This window comes from Calliopsis andreniformis, chromosome 9, assembly GCF_051401765.1.
Source record: "Calliopsis andreniformis isolate RMS-2024a chromosome 9, iyCalAndr_principal, whole genome shotgun sequence".
NCBI lineage: Eukaryota > Metazoa > Arthropoda > Insecta > Hymenoptera > Andrenidae > Calliopsis > Calliopsis andreniformis.
Genome location: NC_135070.1, coordinates 8812061 through 8824344, shown reverse-complemented (window position 1 = coordinate 8824344; position 12284 = coordinate 8812061). Strand labels below are relative to the sequence as shown.

Genomic DNA, 12284 nt, shown 5'->3' with positions numbered 1-12284 from the left:
GTTGATCGGCTTTCGATTTAATCGCGAATACGATCGCGGTTAACGCGACATGTTCAATACAATTCTTCTTTGAATCACGCTTAGTCCTTTTGATATGCAACACCTAAAGGGATAACAAAGCTACGCATTATTTCGTGGGGGATGTTCATCGTGATATCAATATTCGAACATCGCGCCGCCACGATCGTGATCGCAGGATTAAAAGCGCACTTCGCAATCGACAATTTATGTCCGATACATGTCACTGCTGTGACATACATACACGGAGACACTTTCTTTTTTTTTGTCAATAAAAGCAAATATGCATTTTTACCGGAAACCCTTTCGTGTTAGTGTCTCTGTGCACTTCGATGGTCCTCACTGTTAGATCCAGTTTCTGACATTCTTATACATTCATTATCTCATAATGCACGAAAGATTAAAAAACTAGTCTTAATAATTTAAAATCGATATTAAAATTACGTAAATGTCGATTCCTTTTGATAATAATATTGACAACATTCCATATTCTAAAAACGAGCATTTTGTCATTTTTCAAAATATGAACCATTTACAGGCCAAAGTGATTAACTCCATTTTTTAAATTCTTGAAAATTTTAGTGCCAAAGCATTCAATTGATGTTTAGCTTTTTATATTTAAAATATAAATATCATCCTTAAGAAGTTTATCGATTTAGTGACTAAACGTCTCACGTTTCAACCATGAAAAGCTGCCCTCTATTGAAAAGATTCAGGAACTAACATCGAGTGGCCATCATTATCTATATATGCTATAAGTTAGTCCAATATTTTCATTTGTACTCGTTGCTAACAGATGGCGCTGTTAGTGCATCCAACAAGTTGCCCCTCACGTATTTCAGCTCCCCCACAATAACATAATTTGCGCGGGCTACTGTTTGTTTTGACCCGATGCGAGCTGAGCGCGTCTCGTCTTGATTACACGATTTGACCGGTCAGATATCACAGTCCTGTCAGTTCCTTTTGGAATGTTGCTCCGACACGTCGAAAAGGAACCATCGAAGCCACCTATACAAATTATTTTCCCCGAAGCTAATTATACGATTTTCCTCGTTGGTTTCGCTCAGGTCTACAAGGAAAGGTGAGTGATTGAGTACAGACTAATATCACATTCCCTTGAATAACAAATTCATTAAACATAACTAACAAATGTAAATAATCTCGAACTATGCAGGAAACCCCGGTTTTATGAATCATTTTGTATCTCATTAAGTAACGGTCAATTTTTCACCTAACCCTGCAGACGGAAGTTTTCAGGATACCAGAGTTGTTCTTATCTTTCATTTTATTCTTTCTCAGAGAGAACTGTAAAAGGATAGAGTAAAATATTGTTAATTATTTACCATCATTTTTGTTATCATTATCAGTCATAAAAAAAGAAAATTTTGTTAGGTTTCGTATAATATATACTAGTAGAGTGTATTACTATTTCACTCAAAGTTCAGCTCAATATCTGCGTCATTAACAACGAACAGTTTCGCGTGACTAGTGCCCCTTGAATTTAACTTTTTGCGAGTTTGACAACATGCTGAAGTGTTGAAGAAAACGACTTTGTTGCTCGCGTTTGCCTTTGGGCCTGTCGTGGATTGTACTCGCGTCGAGGTATGTCCTATTTGTCTTAACAGTCTGTTTTCATCCGCTGAACCCATCACAGTACCAAACTGGCGAGAGCAATGACATACTCATGTAAATATGTACATCTACTCGATACTGCCTATTAGGGGGATTCCCGTGTCAGCCACGTTCGAGGTTATAACGTTTGCGCGTCTATCGTCGTAAATAGATCATTAAATTCTTCTCCAAACTCTCGCGAAAAATGAATAGCCTATCAACTCCGAATAACGATAAGCAAAACTTCCTCCGATTTCACGAAAGGAGAATAATAATTGTAGTATCGTAAAATTCCTAAGCAAATTAAATTTTTATTATCGATCAATGTATCAAGGTTGGCTTAGGTTATCTTCGCGATCAAGGCGCTTCGATCTCGATTACGAACCCAATAGAGCCACGACTCCTCGAGCATGTAATTTAACCTTGGCTTCAAATCTGCTTACAGGTCAACGGGGGAAGCGTGTGATTAGCATTCCCCACGCGAGCTCGCGATCGTTTTGAAATTTCGACGAACCAGAGGGCGAAGAATTTCAAAGGAGGCTTTTAAACATCGTAAATTGCTCTCCCTGCTCCCCTCGCTCACCCACGCATGTACGCGTAACGCACCGCAGCCTTTGTCCACTCCCCTCCTGTTTACCCACCCTCTTCTGCGTCACCCCTCCGCCCATTTGCAATTACTTGAGCCGCGTCGAGGAGGACGAAGAGTATTTCTGTAAACGGAAGCAAGGATATTTCTGTAAACGGAAGCTTGGGTCATTAAAGGGATCGAAAATGTCTGGCTTACAAAGGATCGCGATACTCTCTCGCATCCCAGAATTGGAAGAGAGTTCTCCGACTAAGACCCACGAGGAGGCGTCGAAGATGCTCGTCTCGCCGATCACTGGAATCACCCTCGACTTGATCAACTCTTCGCTGTCTCCGCGCGGATACCTAAAACGCGGTGGAAACGAAGGCGATAGGAACCGTGGTGAGTCGAATCTTTTATAATTATTTAATACTCTTCATCTGTTTTATTTGTTTTTTATTGTATATTCACTGAGGGTGACTGTAATAATACTGGTTATTTGTATAGGAAAATTTTGTAGAAAGAGTTTAGTGTTTCCTTGCTATAGGCTCGTGGCTCACTGACGAGTTTATAGCAAGGGTCACTGTTTTTGAAGTCGACTGTGTAAGTACGTGAAATACCAGTTTACTCTTGTCTAAGATGTGAGTGAGATTGTATGGCAGACAAAACTAGTTTGCTCTAATAATTTCAAGGTACAATGAATATAGCAACGAACTTATAATGAGGGAATATTGTATAAGTAAGTCGTATAGTATTTTTTTCTGCTGAATTCAAATGTGTTTTCAGTTGTGGTACAGCAGTATTTCTGTTGGTAACACACATTTCAAAATTTTAAATATTGAACGTTATGTCATTGGAGAGTACATTATAATTATTTGGAGTAGTTAATTTTTTCTAGTACTTTGCATTTATCTGGAGGATAGTACTTTATTCTTCAATGTAATCATTACAGTCATCCACAGTTGAAACACTTTGCAGTCCTTATTATACAGTGTGTTGGGCATATCCACAAAGTTCTGCATGGCACAGACTTATTTAACCCTTGTAATATGATTTTTAGACAGTACAGTCAAATGTGTACAAACATTAAAAAGTTATTGCCATATAGTAGAGACATATATATGTATTGTGTTTAAATTCTCTGTAGGATCTATATATATATCATAGATATTGAAGGGGTCAAAGTAATTAGTATAAATCAGTTCAATGACCTTATTACAAATCATAAACAAACAAAACTCTTAGTAAGGGAGAAAGGGTGACTATAGAGTACTAGAGAGTAACTAGGGCGCAACTAGTGAAAGTTACTAGTGAGAGGCAGTAATAAAAATAACTACTAAGGGTAACTCATGGGTACCTAGTAAAGAAAACCAATAAAAGTGGGTGTGAATAGTGGGGGTAGCATCATAGTTGCCTCGAACTTTCAATCACTACTCTCCTAACCATATCTGACCTAACATTCCCCATAATATCTGCATATACCTATACGTACCATAAAGGCTGTTTAAGGGTGGAAATGCCTCCACGTGCCACACTATCATTTAAAACATCCCATAGAGCCGTCAAGGTGTCTATTGAACGGGAAGCGCAGTTTTCCTGTACCTATCTTCCGGAAGTCGAGGCCCAACGTCGACGTAACTTCAAAAACTAAACGAAAGGGAAACGAACGGTCAAAAAGAGTAGGACTGAGGGGTTGGGTGCGCGAGGCGTTCTTCTCGGTCGATCGAAAAGAATTTAAAATTTAAATGCTCTCTCGAGGAATTCCGAGGAGACTGCTCGCGCGAGCGCGCGGACTATAAAGCGAAGGGAAACGGAAAGGGAAGGAAGAGACGGAGGAAAGTAACGAGGAGACGGGTAAAGGGTTTCATCGGGGTCTTTGAGGTGTCTTGGGGTCTTGGAGGTCTTCGGGGTCCCCCCGGTTGTGTTTCGGTGTTATTAGCATTTCTCGTAAGGCCGGTAAGGCAGGTCTCGCAACCTGATCCCCCCAAAAGACGGCGCGCCTCGCTGTTCGGTAACCTTTAACGGTTGTAGACCGAATTACTAATCGACTTTTTTCTCCTCTCCCGACGCGAATTATTTCCCTCGATCTCGATCCTACGTTCTTTCTGACGGTCGACCCCGCAGACGGCAGTCGCTCGACATTGCCGTCTTCAATTATGGTTCAACGTACCTGGCCATGGTCATGAGACTTTGATGAACCAGTTTTAGGGCAAGTTGACTATGCGAAGTTCACAATTTTTAGAAATTCTTCGAGGCTTTGCTTTCAAACGTATGATTTGACAATTTTGAATCGGTCAGTTTTTGCTAAGAATATCATTGGAACTTCTTCTGTATTCTTTCATTGCTTTTGTATGGCAGGAATTATTCTCTTCAGTGCTTTATCATCTTTTAGTAAATTTAGTACTTGTGCGGTGTCTCAGATTAGGTATGCATTTTATGCCAGGGTAACTTAATTTACTGTTCTTCTTTTCTACAATAATTTATGCACTTTTACAAAGCATGTGTTTGCACATAAGCAAAGATAGATACTGAATTTCAAATTATTATTCTAGATAGTTTATTTTCAAAAAGCCCTTAGAAGACTAACATTTGTTACCAAAATACATCTACCAGTACAATTAGCACTAATAGTACAGATACGTATTTTAAATTTGAAGCTAGGATCTAGTATCTAGTATTAAGTATTGAATACTTAATCATCTTAAACACAATCTAACTATTTACAAGTCAACCAAGAATCTTTTTCATGATTCTACATATTTCATATAATTAAATATTGACTAAGATTACTCCCCTCATATATACTGACAATATCTATTGCAACCACTACTAATTCATGAATTTGTCAATCCAGTATTAACAATAAACATTGATCTAAATACCCTCCTAAAAAATTTCCCAGCTACCCCTCTAATCACCAACCCACCCCCCATTGCCCTCTCTAGAGTCACTGTTCCCAGTGCCCAAGACGAGGCCGTTTCGAAGTCAACGCACTCCCCCATTGAAATGCACACATTTCGTGATTTCTCGACGGTGTGGTTCGAGCCGATATCCGTTGGTTAAAAAATTCGTTGAGCGCGTGCCGGCTGCACGAGCACTCGCCACCCCTCGCCACGTTTCACGGACCGAATGTACGGAATCGAGGGAGAAGACAGACAGAGCGGGACGAAGGAAAGCACGAACAAGCGCTATCCAAGCGTTGAACCGACCATTCAACCCCTTTCTAAGCCCTCGCCGCTCGCGCAAGGTTGTACTTGTCCCGTTACGCTTGTTCCAGATCGACCAGGTCCACCTAGCGATACGATTCTCCCTCCTCACTTGCCAAGTTCGAGCGTTTCTCACAGATATCCCTCCTGGTCGAGTCTGAAAGTTCCGAGTCTCTTTCTATAGACTCGATAGTCTCTGATCCCGTGAACCTGGTCTCCCTCTCTTTCTCTCACTCGCTGTCTGCGAATACTAAGGGCAGATCGAAGCTTTCTCACAGATAGCCACTGGTTGACTGTGAAAGTTTCTAGCTGGCTTTTGTGGAGTTGATGGCTGTTTATGTAGCCTGTTGTATCGCGGAGCATTGAATGTTTGGTGTGGATATTCTTTCGAAGGGAGATTGAAAAGTTCATGTTAGGTAATGGGAGATTTGCATGGTGTTTATTTGAATATGATTCTTGCATGTATTTCTGGATGTCTGTCCAGTCTAAGAGATCTGTCTAGACTGCCTTATCCTGTTTCGAAGTTTGAAATTTGGGTTTTGAAGCTTGACGTGACTTTGATTTCAGAATGTAAGAGGTTGGTATACTTGCAATGAGTGTTTTAAGTTTTTCTCACGAATGTCTATGTTAAATCTGTCTGAAGGTTTTCTATCTGCTTTTGCAAGATTTATTAGTCTTATAGGTATCTGTTCTGACCAAGTCTGAAAGCTCCAGATTGTATTCCAGAAATTTAGTAGAGTGTTTACTTGGTATGAGCTAGATCCTACCATTGTAAGTACTATTCCCTATTTTCGAAATACAGAGGTGTCTAGTTACAGTTATGCTCTGTTGGTCCACGCAAGGCAGGAGATAAACTATTTTATTCCACGATTTGTAATGTGGTAATTGTGATAAGTAGAATAGCTTCAATCGTTTGAACATCAAAGGAGATCAAAAAATTTAAATATTAGATTCCTTCAATGTTTGAATATTTCAATATTAGGAATTTCGAAAATTTGAATATTTAAATATTAGCACATTTAAATTTTTGTATGTTTAAAAATTTGAATATTTAAAAATTTGGACATTTTAAGTATATAAAAATTTGAATAATTGAAAAAACCGAAAATTTGAAAATTCGGATATTTAAACATTAAGAACTTAGAAAATAGAAAAGTTGAAAGATTCGAATACTTAAAATTCGAAAACCAGAAATCATCCGTCTTGAGATTCTATCAGCCTGACTCTTAACAATAGAAATACAAATTCTTGACACACGAATTCACTTCAAAAGCAACTCTCTCATACTCACTTCATTACTGATAAAAAGTCGCAAGACAGTAGTCTCCAATCCCTCAGCCTAATCTCTTCTCTACTAGTACCTATAGCAACCCCATCTCGACCATGTCTCAGACATCGATTCCTCCCCAAATCAGAACCCTCTCAGTGAATCCCTATATACACACTTTGATTCGTGAGCCTAATCTCGCGCGTCTGCTATAATAACGGCGAGGCGGAGGCTCGACACGGCAGGGAGGCGTTTATCGCGGCGTCTACGATAGCCTGGCCTGCCGTTGAGCCTAGTTAGCAGCTGTGTGACTTGCTCAACGGTGACCTTTGTTTAATCGCCGTTCGTTCTTTATCGTTTATTACGCACCGATGCACGCGTCGCCACACGTCGCTGGATATGCCCGTGAGCCGCGCGATCGCGTTCGCCTTTAAACGTCTGTTACCTTCGGGCACACGAATGGCAAATAGGGAGAGGAGGGAATGGAGCAGAAATAAGAGAGAAACCATGGCTAAAGTGGAGCTAAGGATAGAGGTCTAGACGTCTAGACTGCGGGACCTCTGAACACTTGTCGATTCGCTCATAGTCACGTTTCGACGACTAAACGAATGACTGCGACACGATTGGTTTCTTGTTTGAACGGCTGCTCGTTTCCTGTAGGGTTTTAGGCTTGGGATTGTTAGTTAGTTTAGGAGGTACTGAAGGCTGGTAGCTTAATTTAGCTAGAGGGGATAATTCTTGAATAAATTTATGTAGTTTGTGACATTGATATGTATGTAAAACCCTGAGTTTTTTATTGATTATTGTATATATTGTATCCATGTGATATAAGCTCGTCGGTGTTTTCTGAATCTCCAGTTTCTTTTTTAGAATCACTACCGCTTTTTTTTTAATTTTGATACTGAGAAAACAATATCTGATCCTGGTAACTAAACAAGAGTCTGTGTGATTAGAATCTGTGGCCTCTTCATAGAATTCAAGTACTTAGTCAAATACATTTTACTTTTACATGATGAAATTTCATTGATCTCGAAAAATTTCATAAATATCTTTATGAGCTAATATTTAAATTTTGAATAATAATCGGTTTTGTTTCCACCCCGAAGATTCTGTTATTAATCTTCTTAATAAACTTTTTAATTACTCTAATCAAGTATTAAAATACTTGTAGCTGTTCTAACTATAACACATGGTTTTGTCAATAATCAACAAAGTTAACCCAAGCAATTCTTTCTTCTTATCTCCTTTTTCATAGTTCGACGTAACTCTAGATGAAAAATGAGTTCAATTTTTCAAACTCGTGACGTGTACCATTTTCACTGTAATTAACAAAATTGTCGCGAGCTGCTGGGCGGTTAACCAGCGTCGCGACGAAATGAATGCTTACCTAACAAGATTACGGTAGGTCTGGTCGATTAGTATGCGTCGTTAATTTCGTCGAATTTTCGAGGACCGCTACAAGGGACAACGGTTAGCTGCGCTACCTGCATCACCCTTGTCACAGGGACACGCTGTTTGTCGGTTGTAACAAGGAAAGGTGAAAAACTCGAGGTCGTTAATGACCGTGTAACAATCTACGCGATGTACGAAGTTAATTCCACTGCTTAGAATCCTCAAGCAAAGAAACCCAGCATTTGTCATCACTAGAATACCCAAAGCCTCATGCAGATTAGTCAAGTTACTTGAATTCAAGCCACTTGGATTTCGCTTGAAAAGATATTTCAAGTCAAATAATATAACTCGTATATCTTTCCCTATTTTCCACGATTGAAAATTGATAATTATCCTTATTGCTACAACGCGCTGCAGCAAATCGCCGTGGCGATGAAAAAACGCTCGTCTGCAGCGGGCCTAATTTAGCTAGTACTTATAACCCTTGCTACGATAACGAAAAGAGTACATATGGTATCAGCGGAAAGGGAAGGAGCTCGCTAACGTACGGAATTTCCGCGTTGGCAAAGCATACATGAACAAAGAAGGCGAAGGGAGTGATTATTGCGCGATAGTTGTAATATAGAGCGGCATATTCTTCGTGGCGGTCGGTCACGGTGGGGTAGCTTGCACCTGTGCAACGAACGATACGCGCGGTTCCTTCGTTCCACGATCCGTGACTCCGGTTACGAGTTTCCCGTCTGTTACCTTAGCGGCTCAATTGGCTCGACTTTTTCGCCTCTCCACCATTACCTACGGCAACGGGCTTGAAAGGAAGTGACCACTGTCGCGAAAATGGAACCGACGGAACTGGAGGAAAGGGATTTCAGTTTGAAGAATACTAGAATTGCAAAAACTGTGTGGTGATAGAAATAGAAAAGTAGTTGTGTCTATAATCGGTTATTCCACGATGTTAATACGTTGTTGATTGATTGTTGAGATTGAATATTATTTGGGTGCGAATCAATATTAGGTGATGAGAAATTAGTAAATTAGGAAAATTGAAAAAATGAAGGAGATTAGTAAAAATAGTTGAAATAGAAGAATTAAGAATATGGAGGAGTTAGATAATATTTGTCAAATTAGGAAAACGTAGAATATCAGTATTGTCAGGTAGAATAAGTAAAATGAGTAGAATTGGTAGAATTAGTAAAATTAGTAAACTATGCAAAATTTATAGAATTAGTAGAAATAAAGGAATAATTAGAATAGGTAGAACGAGTAGAACAAGTAGAATAAGTAGAATAAGTAGAATAAGTGGAACAAGTGGAACAAGTAGTACAAGTAAAACAAATAGAATACCTATTTTGCCTACTGATTATATATAATCGAATTAGAAAAAATTACATCAAGTGAATCAGAGTATGTAAATTGAAAGTAAGAAGAAACTTAGAAAAATCCATAAAATGAGTAAAATCAGCTCCATGGTCTAAGGGTAACAAACCTCTTTAGAATACTGAGAGTGTCATTACTACTCTCTGCGACCCCTATACTATCCACATACATACATCAATTCTGAAGATCTATTTCTCATTTTCCAACAAATTTGCTTAAATTGCCCCACCCTTAAGCTTCTCCCTCCAGCCAATATCACACCAGAGGTTTTAACCGATCATAAACATAAAAGCTTAACACTACTCCAGCAGGATTCAATTTCCAAAGCGTTTCCAGACAGTTGGAACCATCCATTCGTATCCGAGAACCCACTTGCAACATACTTGATCCCATCCCCACGAACCGTTCAGGGATGAATCATTCGACTCGATGCTCGTTGGTGAATATCGATCGATTCAGCGTCAGTGTTGGTCGACAGAGGTGGCACGCGCTCGTTAGCTAGCTCTCGTTCAGTCGATCGATACCCTCGTACCCTACCAACGAGCTTTTTTCCCTGGGTGCAGGAGGTCGATAACCAAACAGGGGACAATAAGAAATTTATCTACCTATATACCCCGAGCCTGCAACGGCTCAACAAAAAATCATTTTTCAACCTAGAGACACAGATTCCAATTTCAAACCAAGAACTCCACAATTTTTAATCGTGCTCAATTTCAAACAAGCATCCCTCAGGTTCAGAAACAATAGATCAACGTCCCCAAGCGTGTCAGAACGCTCCACATCCGTAAAGACCAATTTCCACGCAGAAGGCGAATAGATGGCCTCAGATGTCCACAGTTGATATCGCGAACGCGACTAATTAGCTGGCGAGTTGCCGCGCGTTCACGCGCGGAAGCACGATGGGGCGCTAACGTGCCTCTGGTGTCTCCCGTGCTTCTGGTGCTCCGAGGGGTCGCGCTACCCCTGGAGGGGAGGGTACAGGCTCGGGGGGCAGACATATGAGCACACATGGAACGACAGTCACCACCTGGCACGGTGTAGCCGAACGCTTGCCATCCCCGTGTATACACGAACGTACGTGCACGCCACCCCTGTGAAACGTACTGTGACCCCAACCCCTCGACTTGGCTCGTGCCATTGCGCATTGTCGTAGGATCCTCTGTTCTCGCGACTGCAACCGTGTACGTTGAGCTACCCTGCCGAGGACTGGTGGAAGCTGCGATATACACTTGTTTGCAAATTTTTGGCTGAGACGTAAATTGGAGGTCTTGGGAGGGTGGGGTGGGTTTGAAGGGTTTTGGGAGGCTGGAAAGTTTTGAGGACTTGTGGACCGTTGATTCTTGGTAGCCAGTTGGGAGATTGAATTTTTTTTCGTTGCTGAAGTGTTGCCTGGGGCTACTGGTGGTAGGTCTCTTATGCAGTAATAGTTGGGTGACATGGGAGGGTGGTGTTTATATTTAGTTATTGGTAGTATTGTAGGTTTGGTATTAAAAGCATGAATGTATAAGTAACAGAAATTAGTACACTGAAACGTTGTGAGTTTTCTGTGTGCTAGTATTAAATAGTCATTTTTGATCAAGGAATTGTAGTGATTCTATTGTATTGTGTTATAATATTGATATGAGAACAGAGGGTTCATGCATTAACTGGTGTATTCATTGTTGTATGGTCGATTGTCATAATGGTACATCTGATGAATGTATGTTTGTAAGTGAATTAGGTGTTCCATTTTATACTTCAGTGATATATTTACTATTCTATAATACCTATAGTATTGTAAACCTTTAAACCCCATACAGAGATACTCCCCAACCCCAGGAGAGTTATTTCACTATTTCAGAAACTCACAAAATGTAGGGTTCTTTAAATAGAAATACGTACCAAGGTTGAACTTTCCATTAACCCTAGAACACAGACTTCTATCAGAAATATCTGTAGAGTTTATAACTTTCACCAGATTTCTCCTTTCATCTCACGATATTGCAAACGTTATCTTCACTCAGTAGATTTCTTATTAGACATACGTTATTTGGAACTTAGGACAACTATACCAAAAGCTTTATCAATCATCAAAATGTCAAGCTCTACAGAAGTTCAGCAAAATTTTGATATTTAAGTAACCAAATATATATAATGAACAGAAGTGTATTTACCAAACTGATTCATTTTTATATCTCGAAAATCGCGTTTTTTTTCATTATGTTACTTTTGAAATACTTACACTTTAGATGAAATAGCTCATCATGAGATATTATACATATGTTTCTTTTCTGTTTTCAAAAAAATTATATAACTTCGTTATAGAACATATAACGTAGACCCAACTCTAGAAAAATACGCGTCACCAAAGTGCCAATGACCCGACCGTCGAGCGTCGCGTTAATCGCAGACGCGTGTCACGTGTCACCGAGGGAAGTTTAAATCGCCCAGTCGGTCGATAAGCCCACGTCCTCCTCTGTCGCGTACCTACACGTAACACGTTCGATTCGTAACGTACGCGAGCTATTAATGGCACATCCGTTCAGCATCTGTATCCTAATCTCGCGTCTGGCCGCCGCGACGGTGTCTAAACCGTGTTCGTATTTATGGAACAGATTGTCACGCCACGGAAATAGCTCACGGAGGGCGGTTATTCCTGCGTTCAGTACTCGCGCGAGCAAACCGTCGTACTCTCCCTCGACTTCCCTCGTTCTCCCTTACCGAGTATATATTTAACCTACGCGTTTTTTACAGAATTTCTCCCGACGCGCCCACGCCCCATCGCGGCTGCGTCGCCTCCGTTGGGGACACTTTGGCTTTCCGTTTATGCCAGCTATTCCAGACGCGAAATTCTTGCGAGATTCCATCGCTG

At 40.4% G+C, this 12284-nt stretch overlaps 1 protein-coding gene across 1 annotated transcript in view; it reads left to right on the top strand.

Moving 5' to 3' along the window:
• Positions 1 to 2487: 2487 nt before the first annotated feature.
• Positions 2488 to 12284, top strand: part of LOC143184040 (M-phase inducer phosphatase) — a 50779-nt gene continuing 40982 nt past the window's right edge. Inside the window, exon 1 of the mRNA XM_076385976.1 lies at positions 2488 to 2596. Within this exon, the coding sequence (XP_076242091.1) occupies positions 2491 to 2596 (106 nt within the window). The 5' untranslated portion in view covers positions 2488 to 2490. The remainder of the gene's footprint in view (positions 2597 to 12284) is intronic.